Raw genomic sequence first — 22415 nt, forward strand, 5'->3', positions numbered from 1 at the left:
GTGCCTCGTCCATTACTGTTTACAACGTTAGCAGGACTACTTGGTTGGCGTTGCCTTCTTAGCGTGAGAAGTACAAGGTTTGGCGTGAGAGCGTGTGAACTGGTTGAATTGTGTCTCACGGCCAATGCGTGAGCGTTGGCAGCCCTGTATTAAAAGGTGTATAGCCTACTTTACAGTTGAATATGTGCTGATATTTAACTATGTAACTACATTTAACCGATACAAATGCTGCTAATGCTTGCTAGGTACACAGCTGCCAACGCTAGCTAGAAACGTCAACACAATGTTTTTTTTAAATAAAATGATAAATCTTTACCCGGACAAGTGACTTTTGTGCATGGACAAGTGAAACGTGAATGTACTTGTCCGAAGGACAAGTGCCTCAAAAAGTTAATGTCGAGCCCTGATACCCAATGAGTGATGAGGAACAGTGACAGATGATCTACTGCAGTCACTAAGCAAACATGAAGCAAGTCCTCATTGTGCTGCTAACTCACTGTATCATTCCAGCTTCCTTACTGCTAAATTATGCTACCATAAAGATGGGACAACTGGTCTAAAGCCAACCAGACTTCACAAACATACCTAGCTGCCCCCTCCCACTGCTGCCCTGGCTTCCTAGACCCACAAACACAGACCACTACCACCCTGGCTTCCCAGTGCCACAACCACAATGCCCTGGTCTCCCAGCCCCACAACCACAGACCACTACTACTGCCCTGGCTTCCCAGCCCCCCGTCTCCACAGTGACTCGTGTGCCGTCATTGATAACTTCCTGAATTAATTCTGTCTTGTGCTTCACATCCTACCAGTATCATGTTTCAGGCGATATCCCTAAAAATAATGGGCCTCATTCTCAAACATTTTCTGAAGTTTCTTCTGAAATGTTTCTTACGGGCTTCGGAAAAACAACGTAAGAAAAAGACATCCGCCAAATTCATGAACGCTTGAAAATGTGTTCCTACGCAGCAGAAGTTTTCTGACCTGTGCTCCCCCGAAAGAGTTCTTAAGTTGAAAGCTCCTGAATTTGCATACATACACACCCCGACAGCTCCTTATAAGGGCACGCAACAGCAGTGACGTGTGCAGTCAGAAATGACACAATTAGGAAAGCAACAGGAACGCACGTTATGTTGTATGCCTAGGGTGCACACTCGTCCCTTTAAATAGGTCGAGTGATCAGTGATAATTGGATGTCCTGGTTGAATTTATATGATGTTCAAGTCCAAGTGCAATTTAAAGGTTTTATTTGTCACATACAACATCATACCAGTAAGATGAGCAGTGGAATTGTTTCCACTGGATCTAACAGTGTGCACACTAAGCAAGGTAAATTATTATAATCCGAGGATGTCTGTAGAGTTGATGTGAACGCAATCACCAACGATTTCTCACAAATTCATTAGGTGCGTTCGACATGGACTGCGGCTGCATGAAACGACCGGCGAGAGTAGCCGCTTGCAGTTGGGGAGGAGTTGAAAACGGCTCTGTGAAGTCGGACATTCCAGCTTCTCGTGGTTTGCTGCGTTGACGTCGAAGTTGTCGTGTGTGAGTCTGGCCAATAACGAAATAGCTGTGTCGTCATTGGAACCCTTGCAGTTGCTCTTGAGAAAATGCGCTCGGCTACACAGCTCGAATCGATCTCGCGGTACTTTGATGGCTACGTCACAGTGACCTAGCCTCGGCGCCGTCTCAAGTCGGACAAAAGGTCTAACCAGAATTCACTGTTTCAAGTCAGCCGCCTGCAGCCGCCTGCAGCCGGCTGCAGCGCTGCATGAAGTCAGTTCATGTCGAACGCACCTATTAACACTTGTAACAGAGTTTTCTTAAATGCGATTCCCCTTGTGGTTTTTTAACGAATCGCATTTGAGACAACTCTGGCCGATTTACGACTGCTATTTCAAGTTCGGAAAGTCTTCTGAAGTTCAGAACAAATCCCAGATGAGAAAACTTTCATGAATGCCAAATGTTTTCCTAAATCCAATTCAGAAGAAATTACTTCTTAAATTCTTCTTAGCTGCGTTCGAGAATGAGGCCCATTGACATTAGTAAAGAATTCATTTCAAACAATAAACCAAACATTGACAAGACAAACCTTTCTTGACCCCTTATTAACACTGAACGCGTCTGCGGAGCTGATCGGGTCTGCACACGGTGTTTCAATGCACAGTGTTTTTACTTTGAAGTGACCAGGGGCATGTTCCGCAAAACGAATTTAAGCCAGACATGTCAGATACTTTCCTGTTTATTTGGTAAACTCGGTTTATGTAAGACGCATTCGATTTGTCGATGTTATCAACAACGTAGACAAAAAAAATAAAAATAATCACAAATATTTCTGTTGTCGACAAGTAGTTTGATATAATATGACCTATTTTAAGGGCATGCAATAACGGGATTTGATCAGTGCAGCACTGTAGCGCTAGACTGTAATGCTCCCTTATGCAATTCAATAGAAAACCACACAGAGCCGAACTAGCAGTGTGGGATCGTTTTACAAAACTTCAAACAAAATTCTGTCGTGTGTAGTAATACCTGCATGGCAGAACTTTCCTTTCATTGGATCACAACTTGCATGTTGGGGCCTTAAAAACTAGTTGTATGTGTCCTCTCGTATTTCACGCTTAGGCTTACTAACACCATAGCAACATGTTCAAAGACAGCGGTTCGACAGCACTGTGTGTATAACCATTTAACCCTTGTGTTATCTTCGGGTCATTCTGACCCATTAGTCATTGTGACCCACCGTCATATTGCAACAAATTTACTACATACAAAAACAAAGTGAAGCCTTTTCTTTTAACCGTTGGGCTCTCAGACCCCGCACATTGCAAAGGTTAAAAGAAAATAATTTTTATTTGTTTTTGTATTGGGTAAAATTGGGTAAACACAACGATGGTTCATTATGAACCTTTGGATCATGTGACCCAATTTTTTTTCAGACAGGCCTGCCCCCACTGCTAAAACAAAATATTGACGGAAACACTGGGTACTCTTGCTTGTCTGAACTTGACCAATCAAGTAACAAAATCAAATTGCATTTTTGCCATCAAAATAACACAGGTATGATTGCATCTGCTAAAAAAGTATTCAGAGAATCCTGCTTGCAGCCACCTTTAAGGTTAAAACAAGCACAATTTGTAATTGTCTTCAGAGACCCATTTGTCATTGCTGAATACATTAACATTTCACTTTCAGGCACATGCTTTAGCATCACAATGTTTGCTATGGCAGCTGAACCCGCTCAGATTCATCTACTAGTTAGATTCAAGGCAGAGCCACCATCTAAAGGAACAACATGGCTTGGGTTAAACCTTTTATCTGGTCACTTCTCCCAATAATTCATAGTTGATAAATGGGAAATGACTGTCAAGGCTCTCCCAAGAGCTGGATCTTGATACTGATAGTCAACACACACACGCCCCTCAGATTAAAAACCCAGCTCTATACCTTGAAAGTGAACACGAGACTCAACACCTGTGACTATGCAAGTGTAGCAGGGCCGCAACAACCAAATAAATGAGAAGGGCCAATCCTAAATCAACAACTGCCATATTTATAGCATACTGTTTCACATAAATGGGCCAGCGCAAGATCTTTCACACACTAAAGTCTTTAATGGAAAATACCTTGCCTTCTCAAAGCTAAGCATGTGACATGTCTGCACCCCTGGTCATTACAACAGTTCCAAAGATCTGACACTGTTTACTGACACATGACATGGGATGGGTGGGTTATTAGCCCTACCCAGAACTGTGCGAGGTATCTGAAGGACTATGCAGGCTTCTCTCTGTAAGCTGTTTAAGTCTGTGCACTTGTCAAATCATAGCTTAATTTCCATGTGAAGTCTTTAGCCTCTAGAGGAAAGGTGAATACATTTATGAGTCAATGACATACAGTCCACCAACTGATACCAATAGTATAATCAACGTAAGTGCTATTACGCTCACTAGATTAGCCAGTTGCAGGTATTTCAATATGATCCGCCGAACTGAAGACACCTTAACAGCATACCGCTGCCTCCAAAGAACTAATATTTCCGTTCCAAGAACGCTCCTGTAATGTTAAGGCTACACAGCTTATGTATGATCAATAATTTGTCTTCCAAATACCCAACCGAAAAGAGAAATGTATTTTCATACAGATATAACTCGTCACTGGTAAAAAAAAATATCCCCACTAATAACACAAAATCTCATTTTCTTACACGTTTATTTGGCCATTTATCGTCTTACCTTTGAGCTGTGGCAAGGGTGAAAGCTCGACCAAGGCGCTTTGAGTTCGAAACTGGGAAGAACCTTGGGATTTTTTCTGTTTCTGGGCCTTCCTCATTGATTTTCGGGTGAACCCGTCCACTTTCTCAGACGCAGAGATAGCAGACATTTTGATTCACCAACAATTGAAAGATTTCTGGCAAGTACACCTGACTACAACAAACGGGTTTTCCTCGGATATTCTCCCGTGTGCATCAGAAATGTTCTTGAAGTTAAAACCACTGATCACCCAGCAGGCTTGTTGAGGCAGCACTATCCTTGTACGATCCACCGTGGTCGGTCGCTCGCTAGTCAATTTCCACAACCCGCATCATTCGGTCTGCTCCGCTTGTTGATAGTCCCGCGAGCTGTTTACAAAACTACTTGCATTAAGCCAGGAAACTCATGACATTCAACTGACTGAATAGGTGCAGGTGTGACAGCTCTAAGAAACTGCAACAACAACGACCTATCTGAATGTGTACGTTGACGGGATCATAATTGCTAAACATCTAGCTACCTGTTGCTATCATTGCATGAACACTTAGCTTTAGACAGGAAAAACAGCTTAGCTAGCTTGTAATGCTACTGCTAGCCAGGTTGCTGACTCAATGACACCACACGCAAAGTTCAGAGTAAAGTTAGCTAGCTTCCTGGTTTGAAAAGTTGCAAACTAAAGAAAACAATAGTTATTAAATTACTGCAGTTTCTAAAAATAAATATCTAGCTATTCCGTGCAGACGGTTGGTCCAAATACAAGTAACCTGGCCGTGTGGTCTGGAAACCTCGAACTGGTAGAAGCTGCTAGTTAGCTAACGATCGAAAGGGAGGAAGCAGCACAGCACCAATGGAGTCACACTCGGTCTTGCTTTTGTGATAGTCTGATGTTCGTGAAATGAGGCAACAAAAATCAATAGTTACTGTAGTGAATATCTGATTTTTTCCAATATAAACGCCTGAATCATGCAATAGACCTCCAAAATGAGCTGACGAGTCAATAGACAATCATAAACTGTCGCCCCGTCGTTGTAGAATTCGGGGGTGACGCGTGAGTACGTCATTGACAGACACTTCCATTACCCAATGAAAATGTAGACAGTTTTGTACTTTTGAACCAATCAAGTTATTTAATATATTAAAACCTAATAAATAAACTTAATCCCAAATGTGATTATCCACAACCTACTGTATAGTTATTTGATGTATTCAAAAAAAACAACTCACATGTAAGATTTTGTTGTGAAACGTAATACATAAGTTTCAATCAAAGAAATGCAAATACTCACTTCCACATGTGATAATTTATGAACAAGCATTTAAATTAAAATTAGAAGTCAAATATTGCATCTCAAATACCATAATCCCAATTGGTAAAAAAGAAAGAAAAGTCGATGGCAGAAGAAGAAGTAGAGGGTTCAGGAAAAGGCCATGTAAATAAACAAGTTATAAGAGAAGCCAGCAAAGACAGTTTTGTTCCAAACATAAAACCATCAAAGTGGCAGACAAAAGGAGAGTCAAGGAATACTACTGACAGGAATGGGCTTGAAAGTGTCAGTCTTCAGTTGAGTTCAGCCAGGTGAGAAGGTTTGTTGCTGGACACATTGCAGGTAATTCTACGGTTTGGGCTACAATTACCACAATTTCTTAGCTTTTTATAACTGAGTAACAAACATTTGACTGTCAATACTTCAAAATTGTAATTAAAAACGATATATTTTTTTAACAATATAGCAATTTGAAAGGATTACATTGAAAATTAATATCAAATAGCTTGTTTAATCCATGAAACGTAGCTTTGGTTCAAGCAATACACAAGCAATCAGTTATCAATATGTACATTACAAACATTGAATCATAAATGGTGCCCTGTATGACAATGAATATATGGTGTAAAAGTTCAAGGCCAAAATACAAAATTCATGCACAAAACAAGGAAATGGGATTGGGAATCTCAGACCATGTGGCAATCTATGATGAGTAAACCACTCATCTTCAGGTTACCACATATTGTATCCATTGAATGTAAAGACTATGGAGATCTTAAAAAAAATATTGATATGTTTAATTGTGATACCAATTAAAATAGGTACACATTTAAATATGGGCACAAAAAGTTTAAAGAATGTACATTTAAGGAAAATATAATCCCTAACTGATTTAAGGCCGGAGAATGTTGTCAGTTAGGGGTCACTCTCTGGAAATAGGAGGATATCTTCTTCATGGCATTTGGGGAACTCAATGACTGAAGGAGAAAAGAAAAAAGAGAGTAAATGACTTTATTTATAATTATAGTGTTAATTACTATATCATACATACTTGATACGGGTTACACACAACACACACAGGACTTTCTACACATAAGCCTGACAAGCAAAGAGCAATTAAATAATGAGGATACGTGTCTTGCAACTTTCAAACACGCCGCAAAGAGATGGTGAACGTTAATTTAAATCTCATCAACTTTATTAATTTGTGGCTAGCTTGGACTGGGAGTATTGCGTGCTTACCGGTGAGGGTGGTGTTCTGCCATCTTGCCTTTTGGAGGCACTGGGACTTTTGGGACTGCTTGGCCCTCCAGGTCCTTCCTTCAACTTCCGGCCCATCACTGACAACCAGTCCACCACTCCCAGGGAGCTGTTCTCCTTATCTGCCTGTCTGAACGGCTTCTGGTCTTGCATGTGGAGCTCTTCTCCTTCCAAGATCTTCTCTGTCCCTGCCTGGGGTCCTTCTTGAGCACAACACACACCCACCAGTGGCCGGCTTCTCTTGGCAGCGGGGTAAAGCTCTGTGACACAGTCACAATTCCTCATGCCCCCACAACTTCCTAAATCTCCAGAACCAGTCTCCAGCCTGCGCTTGGCCCTCCTCTCTGAGGGTGGTGTGCCAGGCGCAGGGCTCTGGGGACATGGGCTGAGCACCTGCCGCAGAGGAGGACTGGCCTGCTCTATTGGAGCGGTGTGTGAACACCACTGTCTGATGGAAGTGGGCGTCCGTAGGTGTGGGCGGTTGGCCTTTGCCCCCTGAGCCTGTGTGGGTGAGCTGGTACTGGACGGCAGGGGCAGAGCGGCACCACTAGGAGCACAGGCAGCAGGTTGGGGAGATGATAGGCCTCCCAAATTCTCTGTCCTAGGGTTCTTAAGTGGCGTGTGCTCAGCCTGGTTCAAGGGCCCTTTAAGAAAGAGACAGTTTACATTGAAAAAATGTATCAAGTGTTCTACCTTTAACAATGCCCAAACGTGTTCAAAAATGAGTAAACCAAAATGGTGCCTGCCAGCCCCAACTCGACAGACAAATAACAGAACTCACTTGAGCTTGCTACAGTGGAGGTAGGACCAGGACAGGCCCAGCCAACTAGATTGGCCCCTGCCACAGATGATTTAGCCCCGTCCATTCCCCGGTCCAAACGCCAGATCCGTACAGTATTGTCATCAGAACAGGAAGCAATCTGTAAGACAGGGCTGAAGGTTACACAGTGACACAATTACCTGACCACTTCAAATTAATTGTAACAAAGCAAATGTAACAAACCACGATAACTTTCTGCCAATCAAAGAGAGTATCAGTTCCTGGGAGGCTGAATAAATGACAAACGCAGTGCAAAGTGTTTGACGTAGAGAGTATAAACTTGTACAGAAAGTCAAACTCTACTAGAAAAAGGAATATCTCACCTTTGTGAAATCTGTGGGGCACCATGCAATCGAGGTCACCTCCTGGCTATGGCCCTGAAGCATCATAGGGGCCTGTTTTGGGTCTGAGATCTAAAAAGCAATCACAATAAATAAATAAGTGAAATAATATGTTTGTAGCCATAGGAAGTACCAGCCATATACTGATAATTTAGTGCTAGATGTTAATGGCACATACTAGCATGCTTTTTAAGGACAGTAAAATACCTTCCATATGTATGTGTGATGGTCACTTGAGCCACTAGCCAGGAACTGGTCATCAGGACTGACGGAAGACTTGACATAAAATGAAGAGTTACGGTGACCAGTGAAGAGAGCCTCTGTAGAAGACAGATAAACACAGAGCACATGAAAAACTACTTCAAGCTCAGTTGGTAGAATTATTTTTAGGAGAATAGTCATAGAATTGTATTTCTTCAAGAACAGTAATTCTACCGCAGATAATTTATAACATTTCGAAGGTGGTATTACTTTTTCTAGCCTCTTGTACTATGCTACTCTGCATGTTTAATAAACTCAGAAACTGTCTGATGCAAATTCACATTACAAATACATGTGCATGATGTTTTAATCTCCTTCTATCCATTACGGGTGGAACGGTACATGTATTCGTACCGAACCGTACGGTACGGGCGTCACGGTTCGGTACATGAAATTACACGGAGAATACACGGTATAAAAATAAATAAAACTTGCGTGTAATGCGGAACTACTGTTAGATACTCATGTTCTTTAGATACTTTGATTGGCACCGCCGTGAGTCAGAGATAGGCTAGCTAACAGCACTAAGGACGAGTATGGCGAGTCGGGCAACCCACGAGAGATAGAGGACCCGCCGGCCTTTTTAAGATTGCAAATTTGGGAAAACTTCGGTTTCCCATTCAGTTACAGTAGTACAGGCGAGAGAGTGGTGGATAAGACCATAGATATATAAAAAGACTAGATGTCTCGTCCACGTTGCCGGACAATGGAGTCGAACGTCCGCACATGGCGGCCATCTTGCTACAGTCAACTCGCTCACCCATAACATTGTGTTGATCCTACATGTACTTTTTAAATGACCATAACGACATCTCTGATGTTGATAACAAACCAAACCGTTTGAAAATCGGTTGAAAATTGAGCAAGTTCTGGTCATTTAAAAAGTACATGTTGCATCAACACAATGTTATGGGTGAGCAAGTTGACTGTAGCAAGATGGCCGCCATGTGCGGACGTTCTAGACTCCGCGGTAAAACATCTAGTCTTTATATATATCTATGGATAAGACAAGCACTGTGTGTCGGCGTTGTTCAGCAGTTGTGGGCAGTGACGTGCAGTCTGGGTAGGCACTGCGTACGCTGCCAAAATTCAAACGTAAACATTTTTATTAAATCATTTTATTTAATAAACTTGTATTTTTACTGTTTAATCTTGTGATTTATATATGCAATATGTGTGTTATTCCAATTGTTTAGACGTTTCGATGAAGCAGTTACGCATAATCAATTTTTTTTTTTTTGAATAAGCAGTGCTTTTACTGTCCGTTCACTGCGGACGACAAGCTAAAAACTCACTTGCGCACTTCGATCCTGTATTCTTCAACATGTACAGTGCCAGTCAAAACTTTAGACACATTTTCCCATTCAAGTGCCTATCCTCTTACTGACATCACCGCACGTCACTGGTTGTGGGGTATGTGAGTGGAAATACATCTAACATGTTAACGCATATAACGCATCTGGCATGTGCTAAATAACTACAAATATCCGACGCTATCACCCAGGTGTGCCAATCACTGGAACGAGACAAAACTTTTTTTTTTTTTTTTTAAGTTCTCCCTACAGTGCTTAACCAGCCATTAGATACACATACAAATAGGGCCCAAAAGATTACTGACGCTATCGGAATTTACATGTCATATTCAATGTGCCGTATTCACTCGTAGAGGAACCTGGTTTGTTTTGCTTTTCCCTCCGTTGTATAGCCTGGGTGCCAGCCGAACTTAGCCCCACCCACAAAACAATTGGTCAGGAAGTTGGGTCTGGGGTCGCTCGGTTGGGGGAAAACTATGTCCGAACAAGAGCTGTTCGGACCAATCAAATTGTCAGGGCGGACTTTAAACGATGATGGACAGATGATCAACAGTAACGTAATCAACCACGTCACCAAAGAGCACTTGGGTTTTAATTAATTTTCAACAAACATGGCTGCCGCTGGAGAGCTGAGATGTGTACATTCTACCATCGATTCTGTTTCAGAAGACTTCGACAGCGCATTAATTTTGAAAGAAGGACACAGAAACGCGTTCAAGGCATTTGTAGATGGAAAATATGTTTTTGCCGTCCTTCCTACGGGATTCGGTAAAAGTTAACATACTACGTTGCTCTGATTGGTTGTAGGTCTATCCAATTGAGCGAAGAGGCATTTTTTTTCAGGGTTCGGTTGAAACACGCCCCATACTCACAGCCCAACGCAGCGGTATCAGACTCATATTCTGACTAGAATTATGAGTATGACAACGTCAGGCTATCCGTTGTACCGAACTCGTACCGAACCGTGATGTCTGAACCCTGACTTCAGTGTACCGTTCCACCCCTACTATCCATACAGTAATACTTGTCAAGCATCCCTACATCATCTACAATAGCTATGTACTTATGACTGTTTACTAAATTTTCATTACAAATAAAGCTTTTAATAAGGCTGCCTTGACATGAAACATTTTACCGGGTAGCAAACAGAAAGGTAGATTCCATGTTGAAAATGCTGCATAGGTACGTCTTTTTTCATGTTATGTATTATTCAGAGGACTGAGTTGAGTCTAGTGAGACTGACAAATGACACTGTAGATTTATGCAGACAGAGTACAATAACATATCAAAGTTTCTACACACTTTGCTAAAATATTGACCTCTATTTCAGCGTTGTGTACCACAGAACTCTGTCTACTGGTGTAAACTCGTGCATTTGCAGCAAATAATGTTTTCTGGTTATGATTTGATACCAGCATCAACAATAAGGATAATTGGCTGACCACAGTAACAAAGTATTTAAGACTGGGTTAGTATAGCTCTGTCGATTTCCTGCAGATATAGGAACCCGGTTCAAATAGCTTTGGATAAAAGCTATTTGAACTTAAGTTTTTGTGTCAAAAAGTGCCTTGTGTCAACTAAGGGTACTCAGTGCTAGCCTTCATCACAACGTCAGCACACGTTAGCAACGACGCATGGATACAACGTGCATAGATGTGCTGTTGCACAGCGAGTATCATGCCGTGGTGTACTAGCAGCATCATACATATACATTTAGAACAAATCAAGACTTGCATGTACAGTAAGTAATGTAACATTGTGTAAGCTTGTGTGGTGCGTCGCTGGCTTCAGTGCCACAGCCTAAACTATATGTCAAAAGAAACATTCTCATTTCCGGCGCTTTTAAACAATCCCCTCACTCAGTAAAGTTTGGCTAGCCACCGCAACTAGCTTGCTCATAGCGAACCTCTTTTGAATTAGCCAATTCTCCCTAAATAGATGTCAAGCTTATTTACGTTTTTGGGGGCATATTTTCAGTTGGCAGATGGTACTGTTTGAATCGCGATTCCGTCTGAAATACTGCCGGTGACAACGTTGTTACAGTAGTTTGTTTCAAAGGGGGTTCTTAATGAATTACGCACTATGAGTAGGCTAAAAATGTCACTAGAAGAGAAAAACTTAAGGGGACGGACCCACCTGCAACCGACGCAAGCAAGCACACCCTACAATTTCCCCAGTAATTGTACCCTTTGTAGTTATTATTGGGTTGGTTGTGCTCACGCCTTCGGCGAGCACAACCATTGTTCTCTCACATATATATTATTATTATTTCTTTTTGCCCCCCCAAGCATCAGTCAATATTTACAACGTCGCTGTCAAAAGGTTCGTCTTGGTAGAGATTGAGTGGCTTGTATTTTTATTTACGTTCCGTTGCATGGTTTAAGTAGAAATTACGTTTTTGTGTCGAAAGGTGAAGCTAACGGTGGCTAACTTGCTAGCCACAGTCACTGACGTTGCTAACGCCACTAACGTCACGAAAACACGCGTGACTACCTCGAGCAGAACATTAGTTTAGCAGCTCATTAACTTCTGGGAGATAGCTAAGCTATCTGCTTTACTGCAAGGCAGCTGCAGAAACGCCACAAGCAAAGAGGCCAAGGTGATAACTATTTACTCTGTGTGATATGAAACACAATTGTGAAGTGTAATGTACAACATAAGCTGATATTATTAAGGAAGTACATGTACTTTCGGAAATAGTAGTCTACTATTTCACTGAAGCATTAGCATCATGACATTAGCCTCTGTTGCCCGGGCAACACATACTACAGCGGTCTTTGATGCATCTGTTTTCAATAAACATTCCTCACTACTACATTTTCGTTGTAGGATTTATTATGACAATAGATTACAAGTAAACTATTTGTTGTTTGAATTATTATTACCTGTGGTTTCAAACCAGTGTAGCTCACTGCAACACTGTACTGTAGCCAGGGGCGTAGCCACGTGGTGGCCAAGGGGGGCCACGGCCACCATTGGTCAGAGAATGGCCCTGCCGCCCCCCCCCCCCCCCCCAACCTCACAAAAAGGTTGGGGGGGGGGCTTTTATTCTTTTTTATAAACCTTCCTGGACAGAAACGGTATAAAGCTGAAATAAATGCATTAGTATTTTTTTATATAGTCGTCTTATATTGGCATTTGTCACTTATGCTACAAGCCCCATATTCGCAACATGTTGGGCCACGCCCCCATCAACAGCGCAAGACACAAACCAACGTACCTGCATTCTGACAACGCTTCAATGGAGACTAGCAGCTAACCACTGGATACCGTTAGAAAACTGCTGCTTTGAGGGATGCAGTGTGTGAGTTTTAAAACAGTAGTTTTTGACAATCTAGTGCCACCCCAAATAAAAGACTGGCCAGAGCTGGCCCCCCCAGAAATAATGTCCTGGCTACGCCCATGACTGTAGCCTTCGCAAGACACACTACAGGGCTCCAGACTGCAACCAAATGTTCGCATTTTGCGATCAGTTTTTGAGACAGTGCGAGCATTTTTTACAAGTACTCGCGCATGTGCGACCAACAAATTTGGAATTTATTGGGTGTGCACAACGTCAGCACACGTTAGCAACAACGCATAGATACCACGTTCTAGTAAGACAGCGATATCAGCGAGCCCTCAGCATTAGTACCTTAGCTAAAAGTATTGGAATGTTTAGGCTATTTTTCGCTAAGTTCCTACGAACATGTCTTTATCTGCCAGACAAGTGGGTTCCCCTTCGTTCTTTTGGTGAGCTGTCTCACGAGCCCTTCTTACCCGGCTTCATGGAGCCGAGCAGCTAAATACTTATTTAGCACTAGCGTTGTTAGCTACTGTATCCCTGCATGTGTTTGCGCTGTTGCTCAGCAAGTGTGGTGTAGGACTGGGGCGATATTAGGATCAGACCTTCAGGGGTGCTCAGCCCCCAATGAGAATGTGACATGAATACAGTGTCTTGCAAAAGTGCTAAACCCCCTTGTTAATAAATCCCTTAATAAATCTTTATGTATTATTATTCAAAATATTGCATGAATGAAAAAACTAAGGACTACCAGAATAAATTGATAAAAAACAATAAGTTATTTTTTTATTATTATTTTTTTGGGGGGTGCTTGAGCACCCCTAAAAAGGGTCTAAAATCTCCCCTTTTAGGAGGACTGATTGATAAGTGCATCATACATTTAAGGCATAGCTAAGACTTGCATACAGTATGTAATGTCACATTAGATAATGTATTTAAACTCAAGCTTGTGTGGTGCGTCGCTGTATATCAGTTGTAAAAATTACCCATCTGCAACTGACGTAAGCACACCCCACAATTTCCCCAGAAATTGTACCCTCTCTGGTTACATTAATAATTGCATTGCAGGTCGATTTTAAAGGTGTGCCCCTAAATGTTCTGCTTGCGCTTCTAAAATTTTCAGTCAGGTGCTACGGTGCTCCTAGTAAAAAAAGTTAGTCTGGAGCCCTGCACTAGTATAGTAGCTAACAAAAACATCTCCACACAGCTGTTTTGTTAGTCAAACGGCGACAGAACATGTTTGGCACTACCCTTACTTAAATCAAAAGTCTTTTAATAGGTGAAACTATCTGACTAGTGACTACTAACCTGAACTCCATTGCCACAGCCTAAACTTTGTCCATCTGTTCATAACAATAATTAATTTAAGCCTAAACCGTACAACGGAACGTTAAATTGAATTCAACCAACGCAATCGCTACCAAGACGAACACAGTCTAGTACTGTACTGTAGTAGTACAATTTACCGGGGCAGCTTCTCCACACAGGGCTACATCGCATTTTGCGTTGTTACTGACAATGATCGCTACCAGTGAGCTTTTTATGAATGGGGAAAATATTTAGTAGAAAATTGCTCAATTTCCCCAGAAATTGTACTCTCTCTAGTTCTTTATGTAAAACCTTTGAATGGGTGACACTTAGGGTGCTTTCACACCTGACATGTTGGGTCCGTTTCAATCGGACCATGGTTCGTTTTCTCTGAAAGTCCGGCTCGTTTGGAGAAGTGAGAACACGCATTCGAACTCTGGTGCAACTATAGTCCCCCTAAAAAGACGGGACTCGGTCTGGTTCCAAGTGAACCATGGTTTGGTTCGCTTTAGGTCTGAACGTAATCGGACTTAATATTGACCTATTCCAGGAAGCAAACCAAAATGTAGTGCATTGTGGGTTGAAAAAGGAATTGACACTTGTATTGGCGGAGACAGCCGTGCCACTCATTAGCAGCGAAATAAGTTGAGGGAAAACGTGGGGGAATGATGAAGTGAAGGCTCTTCGGCAAATATGGGCTGATGATATTGCAGAGATACTTGGAGACACATAAGAGTAGCGAGGTATTTCAATTATTTAGTGATATACTGAAATAAAGAGTCATCATTGCACAGTGGACCAATGTTGGTTGAATGTTAAAAAACTAACTAAAAGTGCGTGATGTTCTATGGAAAAGTCGGACGGAAAAGTCGGACAAAAAAATTATAATTCCCATGGTTTGATAACCTGGATTTAATCCTGAGTAAAAGAGCAATGAGCAACCAAAAAACCGTGTCTTGCTACACCAACTCATAACAATTAAAGATAGTATTGTAATCGCAATACGCTGCTGTTGCTCCATTGTTGTTCATGATAAGGAAGTGATTTTCCCCTCAAACATTTTCTGTCCAATAGATTAACAACCTGTACAACCGTGTGTCATTGTTTTTTTCAAATGTCATAGTTTTTTTTACACACGTTGGTTCGCTTAAAACAGTTCCGTGTGAACACTAACCGGACATAATTAAAAATGCAACAAAGTAGCAACTCATCCACTGATTCCAGCTGAACCTCGCCAAAACAGAACTTCTCATCATCCCGGCTAAACCCTCCATCTCCCACGATCTCTCAATCACCCTGGGATCTGCGACGGTGACCCCTTCATCCTCTGCCAGGAACCTTGGGGTTACCATGGACGACGAGCTCTCCCTCACGGCCCACATTGCTGCGGTCTCCCGGTCGTGTAGATTCACCCTCTACAACATCCGGAAGATAAGGAGATACTTGTCTGAGCACTCCACTCAGCTGCTAGTCCAAGCACTTGTCCTCTCCAAGTTGGACTATTGCAACTCGCTGCTCGCTGGTCTCCCAGCATGTGCAACCCGCCCTCTTCAGAGGATTCAGAACGCAGCGGCCCGCCTGGTCTACAATCTACCCAGACGCTCCCATGTTACCCCGCTCCTCATCTCTCTCCACTGGCTACCTATCATGGCCCGTATCAGATTCAAGACCCTGGTATTGACCTTCCGAGCAGTGAACGGGACTGCACCCGTCTACATCAAGTCTCTCCTGCAGCCTTACACCCCCACCCGTCACCTACGGTCTTCTTCAGACAACCGCCTGGTGGTCCCACCGCTCAAGACCGCCCGGTCCCAACACAAGCTCTTCTCCTGTCTGGCTCCCCAGTGGTGGAATCAACTCCCCACCTCCATCAGAGATACTGACTGTCTCTCCACCGTCAAGAAAAGGCTCAAGACGCACTTGTTCCGGGAGTACAACGGTACTTAGGAATGGTTCGCTTGACCCGATGTTAGTTTCCTCAAGGATCACAATGACTCTTGCTTAGAGACTTGTTGCTCTTGTGGTTAGTGGTAACTGTTTTAAATTTTTGTTCTCGCTGTGATATATTGTTTTTATTACTGTTGCTTGCTTTTTTTCCCACAGGTACACTTGCACTTATAGCGGTTCATGTTGTTTAATTGTAACTTGTTTAACTACATGCTCTTATGGTTCTTCCCTTTGGCACTTACTTTGGTCGTTCACAATGTGTGCTTCATGTTTTGGCTACTCGCGATGTTTTTTGGCTATCTTGTTGTTATGATCAGTGACCTATGCACTTTGTAAAGCTCTCTCTTGGAAGTCGCTTTGGATAAAAGCGTCTGCTAAATGAGTAAATGTAAATGATTCGGACCAAGCAAACGGACTAATGGGTGTGAAAGCACCCTTAGGGTAATTTTACACCTAACCTGTTTGGTCTGTTTCAATCGGACCATGGTCCATTTTCTCTGTAAGTCCGGTTTGTTTGGAGAGGTGAGAACACGCATTCGTACTCTGGTGCGGAACAAAGAACTTAACCATGGTCCTCCTAAAAAGACGGGACCGAACCATGGTTCAGTTTGCTTTAGGTGTGAACGTAATCAGACTTAATATATGACTTATTATAGGAAGCAAACCAAAATGTAATGCATTCTGAGATGAAGAAGGATGTTGACACTTGGCAGAGACAGATGCTCATTAGCAGCAAAATGAGCCGAGGGAAAACATGGGAAATGATTAAGTGAAGGCTCTTCTGCAAATATGGGCTGATGATCATATTGCAGAGATGCTTGTGGAATAGCGAGGTATTCAAATTCTTCCGTGATAAACTGAAATAGTAGTTGAGCGCACGGTGGACCAAATGTCGATTAACACAGGACCGTGTGAACACTAACCGGACCTAATGAAAAATGCAACAAAGTAGCAACTCATCACTGATTCGGACCAAGCAAAAGGACTAATAGGTGTGAAAGCACCCTTAACCCTTGTGTTATCTTCGGGTCATTCTGACCCATCAGTCATTGTGACCCACCGTCGTATTGCGACAGATTTACCGCATACAAAGACAAAGTGAAGCATTTTCTTTTAACAGCTAGGCTGTCTCAGACCCCCCACATTGCAAAGGTTAAAAGAAAATTATTTTAATTTGTTTTTGTATTGGGTAAAATTGGGTAAACACAACGATGTTTTGTTATGAACCTTTGGGTCATGTGACCCGAAGGCAGCACGAGGGTTAAAGACATATTTACATTTTAGTCATTTAGCAGACGCTCTTATCCAGAGCGACACAGTAAGTACAGGGACATTCCCCCCGAGGCAAGTAGGGTGAAGTGCCTTGCCCAAGGACACAACATAATTTTGCACGGCGGGGAATCGAACTGGCAACCTTCAGATTACTAGCCTGATTCCCTAACCGCTCAGCCACCTGATTCCTTCACACATACACTACAATCAATGAAGATATTCCATAGCCCCATCTAATGGTAGAAAATGGTAATGAATGACAAAAAAAATACGCTAAACAGGGCTGAAAAGAGCGTCACAACCGAATAGGTATTGATTGTTATACAGAAAGTCAAAAGAATAGGTTGCGTATCACTGAATGGTGTCTGGTACATACAGCGACTTCCAACAGAACACTTATTTACCTGGGGTAGTTTTCAGCCCACTGATGTTAAACATGTAGATGTTGTCATCAGTGCAATTGGCAAACAGGTTGGCTCCACTGGAGTCTAACACAAGTCCTGAATAACCTGAACCACAAACAACACAAGTTATAACTATTTTCTTGTGAACTGCAACACATTCCACTCTCTCTTGAAATCCCATTTGAGGTTAGAGAACATACCTAGCTTCCGTGTGCTGGCTCCTGGGTAAGGGTATGCTAGGAGCGGTGTAGGATCCTGGAGGTGTGCGGTGTAGTTTTTTCGAAGGTCCCACATTTTGATAATTCTGGTGAGGGAAATGTATTTATTTTGCAATTATTATTGTGTATACATTTGTACCTATCAATATGGGAGACAAAGACCTATGGCTTACCCATCAACAGCTCCTGTGGAGATGAGGGTGTGTTCATCACGAAACAGAACAACAGTGACGCTCTGTTGGGAATCCTGTAGGAGGAGCAAGCAAAATATATATATATATATTTGTGCTGTCAAACGATTAAAATATTTAATCGCGATTAATCGCATTAATGTCATAGTTAACTCGCGATTAATTGCTCATTTTTATCTATTCTAAATGTCCCGTGATTTCTTTTTGTCCCATTCTTTTTTCTCATTTTAATGCTCTTATCAACATGGAAAAGTGGATCGGATTGATTAGTGCAAATGTTTTTTTGTTTTTTTTAATTGAAAACAACATTGCAATCTCTTGGCTTTGAAGAGGGGGCGGAGAATTCGCATCAGCTGTGTGCTTGGCCATCAAGTGGTATTTCAGACTGGATGTGCTGCGTTGATAGCTCAGTTCACAACGACAAAACACAAATATCACTTTGGTCTTGTCAATGGAACCATTTGGCAACTTTTTAAAAGTAAACTTTCCATTCAGAATCTTATTGGCATCAATTTCGCCGTCTCACGCTCGCCATCCACTCAAAATGTAACGTTAGCCTACTACTCTTTAGCCAGCTCGCATGCCCAAACAAGTGCGTGCGGCGTGCCTGTTGTTTTGTTTCCGGTCTAGCTAGATCCGGTGTGGTGTTGTAGTTTTTCTAACGTCAGTAGTTGTTGCAACAGCATGTGAAAAAAACTACAAAGTTTGCTAGGCCAAAAAGAACGTTAATCTTGCGCAAAAAAAATGTACGCCGTTAAAATGGGTTTGCGTTAACATTGTTAATAACGTGTTTAACTGACGTCCCCACTCAGTCGACTAGTCGATTTTCTGGTCGATATGCTCTTGGTCGATTAAGATTTTTTTAGTCGAGCTGCCGTATGGCAGTGTGAGATCTGATTCCCACTTGTGTCATCATTGCTGAATTAACAAAATGTTCTACAGAAATTGTAGATTATATTATTCAAGACAAATAAAGCAAATTTAAAAGAAAAGGTGTTACTGTTTTCCCTTTCGTTAATCTGCGCTTTGTTTTGGTTTGGTAATTTGCACACGGCACAAGCATAATTGGCTGCCGAACTACAAACTCTGCCATAGCCTACTTTGTCGATGTTATTAGTCAAAATGGCTAAGAAATCTGTGGTATGGCAGCATTTCATTAAAGTACATTTACAAAAGTACCGGGTGACTCGAAAAACGTTGAATGCAAACTCTGCAAACAACGGTTTATTTTTTATAGTTCGACGTCGAATATGATGTAGCCTACCACCAGAAAAACGTAAGTTGACCTAGCCCTACTTCGCTAATGCTAACGCGCTGGGTTGAAAAATGAATATGCCTATTATAAGAATCACATCCACATCGAATGACATTATCTTCTCCGGCCAAGACAACAAAATCTTTCTCTGTTGCATCGTTCCCCACTCAGCTTCTACATAAGTTCGCATGCTGCAAGTTTTCAGGCAGTGATAAGCGCGCTCTGATGATTTGCATGTTAAACAAACAATATTTTTAATTTGTAGTACATTGTAAGAGATACTAAATACCATCTGCATTCGGTTACAACAGGACTGGTGATACGAGTCTTATTATTAGTAGGCTATCTGAATCTGCAATGTCCAGCAGCCATTGAGTCAGATCGGGAAAATGTTTGTACTTTTTTTTTGTGTGAAAAAAAAGCGTTTCAAATTTCGATTAGTCGATTTTCAGATGTTTTAGTCGAGTCTTGTTCGACCAAAGAAAATCTTAATCAGGGACAGCCCTAATATATATATATATAACAATCTTTGCCGTCTAGCCAGTTCCTAAGGATGTGACCCGAGTATAAAACGAACACTCAAATCTGTCCGTGTTCAGGTCACTCACCACAGAAGGAGCTCTGCCACGCTGGCCAGGCCGTCTTTTCTTCATCTTAGAAGGGGTATGTGTGTCCATCTTGTTGTGGGCCCCACTGATCTGCTTTACCTGCCTGTAGAAACCATCTGGTGGGGGAAAAAACAGTATGCAATCACTTGAAAAACGGAATTAGGGCAAAACGTCTAAAACATTTAGGATGTCGTTGGCCATACCTTTTTTGCTGCACCTGGTGTCCCAGATCATAATATTTCCATCTCTGCCACCAGTGCAGAACACAGCTATACAAAGGGAAGAAGACAAATACAACTGTTGTGATGGAGACATAGTCATGGTGAAACTATGTTGAAATTGGTATTCTTACTAACAAGAGACCAGACACATTACATTTACATATTTAGCAGACGCTTTTATCCTAAGCGACTTCTAAGAGAGAGTTTTACAAAAGTGGGTAGGTCACTGATCATAACAACAAGATATCCCCAAACATTGCGGGTAGCCAAACATGATGCATACATTGTGAAAACCAAATAAGTCCCAAAGGGAAGAACAATAAGAGCATGTAGTTAGACAAATTACAATTAAACAGCAAGAACCTCAAAGGACACATTCTACACCAGTATGGAACGTACATTTCTCCTGCTGTGTGAAAGAGACCGACTTGAGGCTGCACTGGTGCCCCTTGAAGCTGCCAAGGAGGTTCTGTGATTTCACATCCCACAGCTTGGCCAGCTGATCACCTGAAGCAGTAACCTGGAGGTGACACGACAGTTTATTTACCTCATGGACTCTCACATGCTCACTCTGACTGTATATTTATTCTCTGACTGTATATTTATTATTCTGACTGTATATTTATTAGGGATGTAACAATATATTGTGGAACAATATATCGCAATACAAAAACTGTACAATATGTATCGTAGAGTTATGGCAATATTTTAACAATATGACGTCCGTTTGATGCTATTGGTTGAGCTACCAGCACGCGACCTACTCTGCGTGTCATGCGTGCATTCACAGAAATCACTTGAACTGAGTTCACTAAATTGTATGTACAACAAAGAAAATTATTGAAAATGTTTAATGTGGAAATACATCTGTTAATCAAATGTTTTTCATTAAAAATGCTGTTCAAAATATTGTGATACATATTGTATCGTACACCCAGTATCGTAATATGTATCGAATCGTGAGCTGAGTGTATCGTTACACCCCAAATATTTATTCTCTCTTTTTTGTATTTTTTTCTTTTATTGTAATTATATGGAAGGAGGACATTGCACTATAAGAATTTCATTGTACCGACTAACTTTGTTAACCCGTATACGTGACAATAAATATCTTGAATCATTTGAGTTGACCAAAAGGAGAAAATCTGCTCACCAGGCTAGTTTCTCCAGGCACCCAGGCAATGTCAAAGACAGCATTCTCATGCGCCATCCACTCTGAGGAATATGAAATTCAGTTAGTCATTTCACAAATTTATTTGAAGAAACTAAAACTGATACCCAGTGCAGAAGGGCCTATATGTGGAAGACCGGCCGACATTACCTTTGAGAACTGGACTTTTCCGGTTTTCTGTGTTATACAGCCTCACTATTCCCTCTTCATTGGCCACAGCCAGAACACCCTGCATCCCTCTGGCTAAAGACGGCCAAAACGTGACACAGTTAACATAAACAAATATAATAAAGTGAATGTATGTACATTGACTCTACAACGGTATTATACCAGTCGAGAAGGCACATCCAAACGGCGGCACTGCTTCCCCCAAATTCCCATTGGAGATGTGCTCATCGTGCTGGGAACACTGGAAGCAGTCCAGAAGCGATGTCAAGTGGAATCCAGGGCATGAATCTAATCGGAACGACCAGAGAATGTATTGGGTAAAATTACATGTAAATCAACCTACTAGTTCTCAACCTAGGCTAGTTATCACTCCTCCCCCTGCCCAAACCAACTAGCATGTATACATTTAGCGATATAGTTGAGCGTTGTAAAACATGTATGATCATGATTTCAATTGGTGATCTTTATACATTCGACTCTATCATATCGCTACCATTTCACTCGACCTCAAATTTACAATGGCATCCACTCGCTAGCTGGCTAATTTGACTACAAGTCTGACCGTGTACATTAGCATTAGTTGATCATTTAACATAAGTCTTACCATTGCGCCTTCGTTTACTAACTCCTCTGTCTACTATTGAGCGAAACAGCATTTTAACGGGTCCAGCAAAAACGTCTCGATTTACCGATTTGTATTATGTTGATCTATGATTGTCTTGGTGGTCGCCTTCTTGCATCCCTTTCCCGCGAACTGAATGAACATGAACAGTAAACCCGAATACCCCGCTAAACTTGCGTCACGCTATAGGATTGGTTGGGAAGTAACACTTCCGGTCTTGTCACTTCCGGAATG

General features: G+C 41.8%; 2 protein-coding genes across 2 annotated transcripts in view; both read right to left on the bottom strand.

The window, feature by feature from the left end:
- Positions 1-5280, bottom strand: part of ppp2r5a (protein phosphatase 2, regulatory subunit B', alpha isoform) — a 91661-nt gene extending 86381 nt beyond the window's left edge. The window contains exon 1 of the mRNA XM_067242438.1: positions 4236-5280. Within this exon, the coding sequence (XP_067098539.1) occupies positions 4236-4383 (148 nt within the window). The 5' untranslated portion in view covers positions 4384-5280. The remainder of the gene's footprint in view (positions 1-4235) is intronic.
- Positions 5281-6123: 843 nt separating this feature from the next.
- Positions 6124-22215, bottom strand: dtl (denticleless E3 ubiquitin protein ligase homolog (Drosophila)). Its single transcript, XM_067242111.1, has 15 exons — positions 22164-22215; positions 21722-21847; positions 21542-21634; positions 21374-21435; positions 20620-20740; positions 20203-20268; positions 20000-20115; positions 18119-18192; positions 17928-18031; positions 17728-17832; positions 8147-8259; positions 7922-8011; positions 7560-7698; positions 6761-7422; positions 6124-6495 (listed from the first exon to the last, which is right to left on the bottom strand). The coding sequence occupies exons 1-15, from the start codon at positions 22213-22215 to the stop codon at positions 6430-6432; spliced, it is 1989 nt and encodes a 662-aa protein (XP_067098212.1). The 3' UTR covers positions 6124-6429.
- Between the last annotated feature and the right edge of the window lie 200 nt (positions 22216-22415).

Source organism: Osmerus mordax, chromosome 8 (genome assembly GCF_038355195.1).
Source record: "Osmerus mordax isolate fOsmMor3 chromosome 8, fOsmMor3.pri, whole genome shotgun sequence".
Classification (NCBI taxonomy): Eukaryota; Metazoa; Chordata; class Actinopteri; order Osmeriformes; family Osmeridae; genus Osmerus; species Osmerus mordax.

Bases quoted from the DNA above. Each gene is read 5' to 3' on its own strand.
- dtl (XM_067242111.1), bottom strand. From the start codon at position 22,215: ATGCTGTTTCGCTCAATAGTAGACAGAGGAGTTAGTAAACGAAGGCGC. The intron at 17,833-17,927 runs GTATGTTCTCTA...TTTGTGGTTCAG, and splicing joins AGCCAGCACACGGAAGCTAG to GTTATTCAGGACTTGTGTTA. The intron at 7,699-7,921 runs GTGAGATATTCC...CCTGTCTTACAG, and splicing joins GCCCCACAGATTTCACAAAG to ATTGCTTCCTGTTCTGATGA.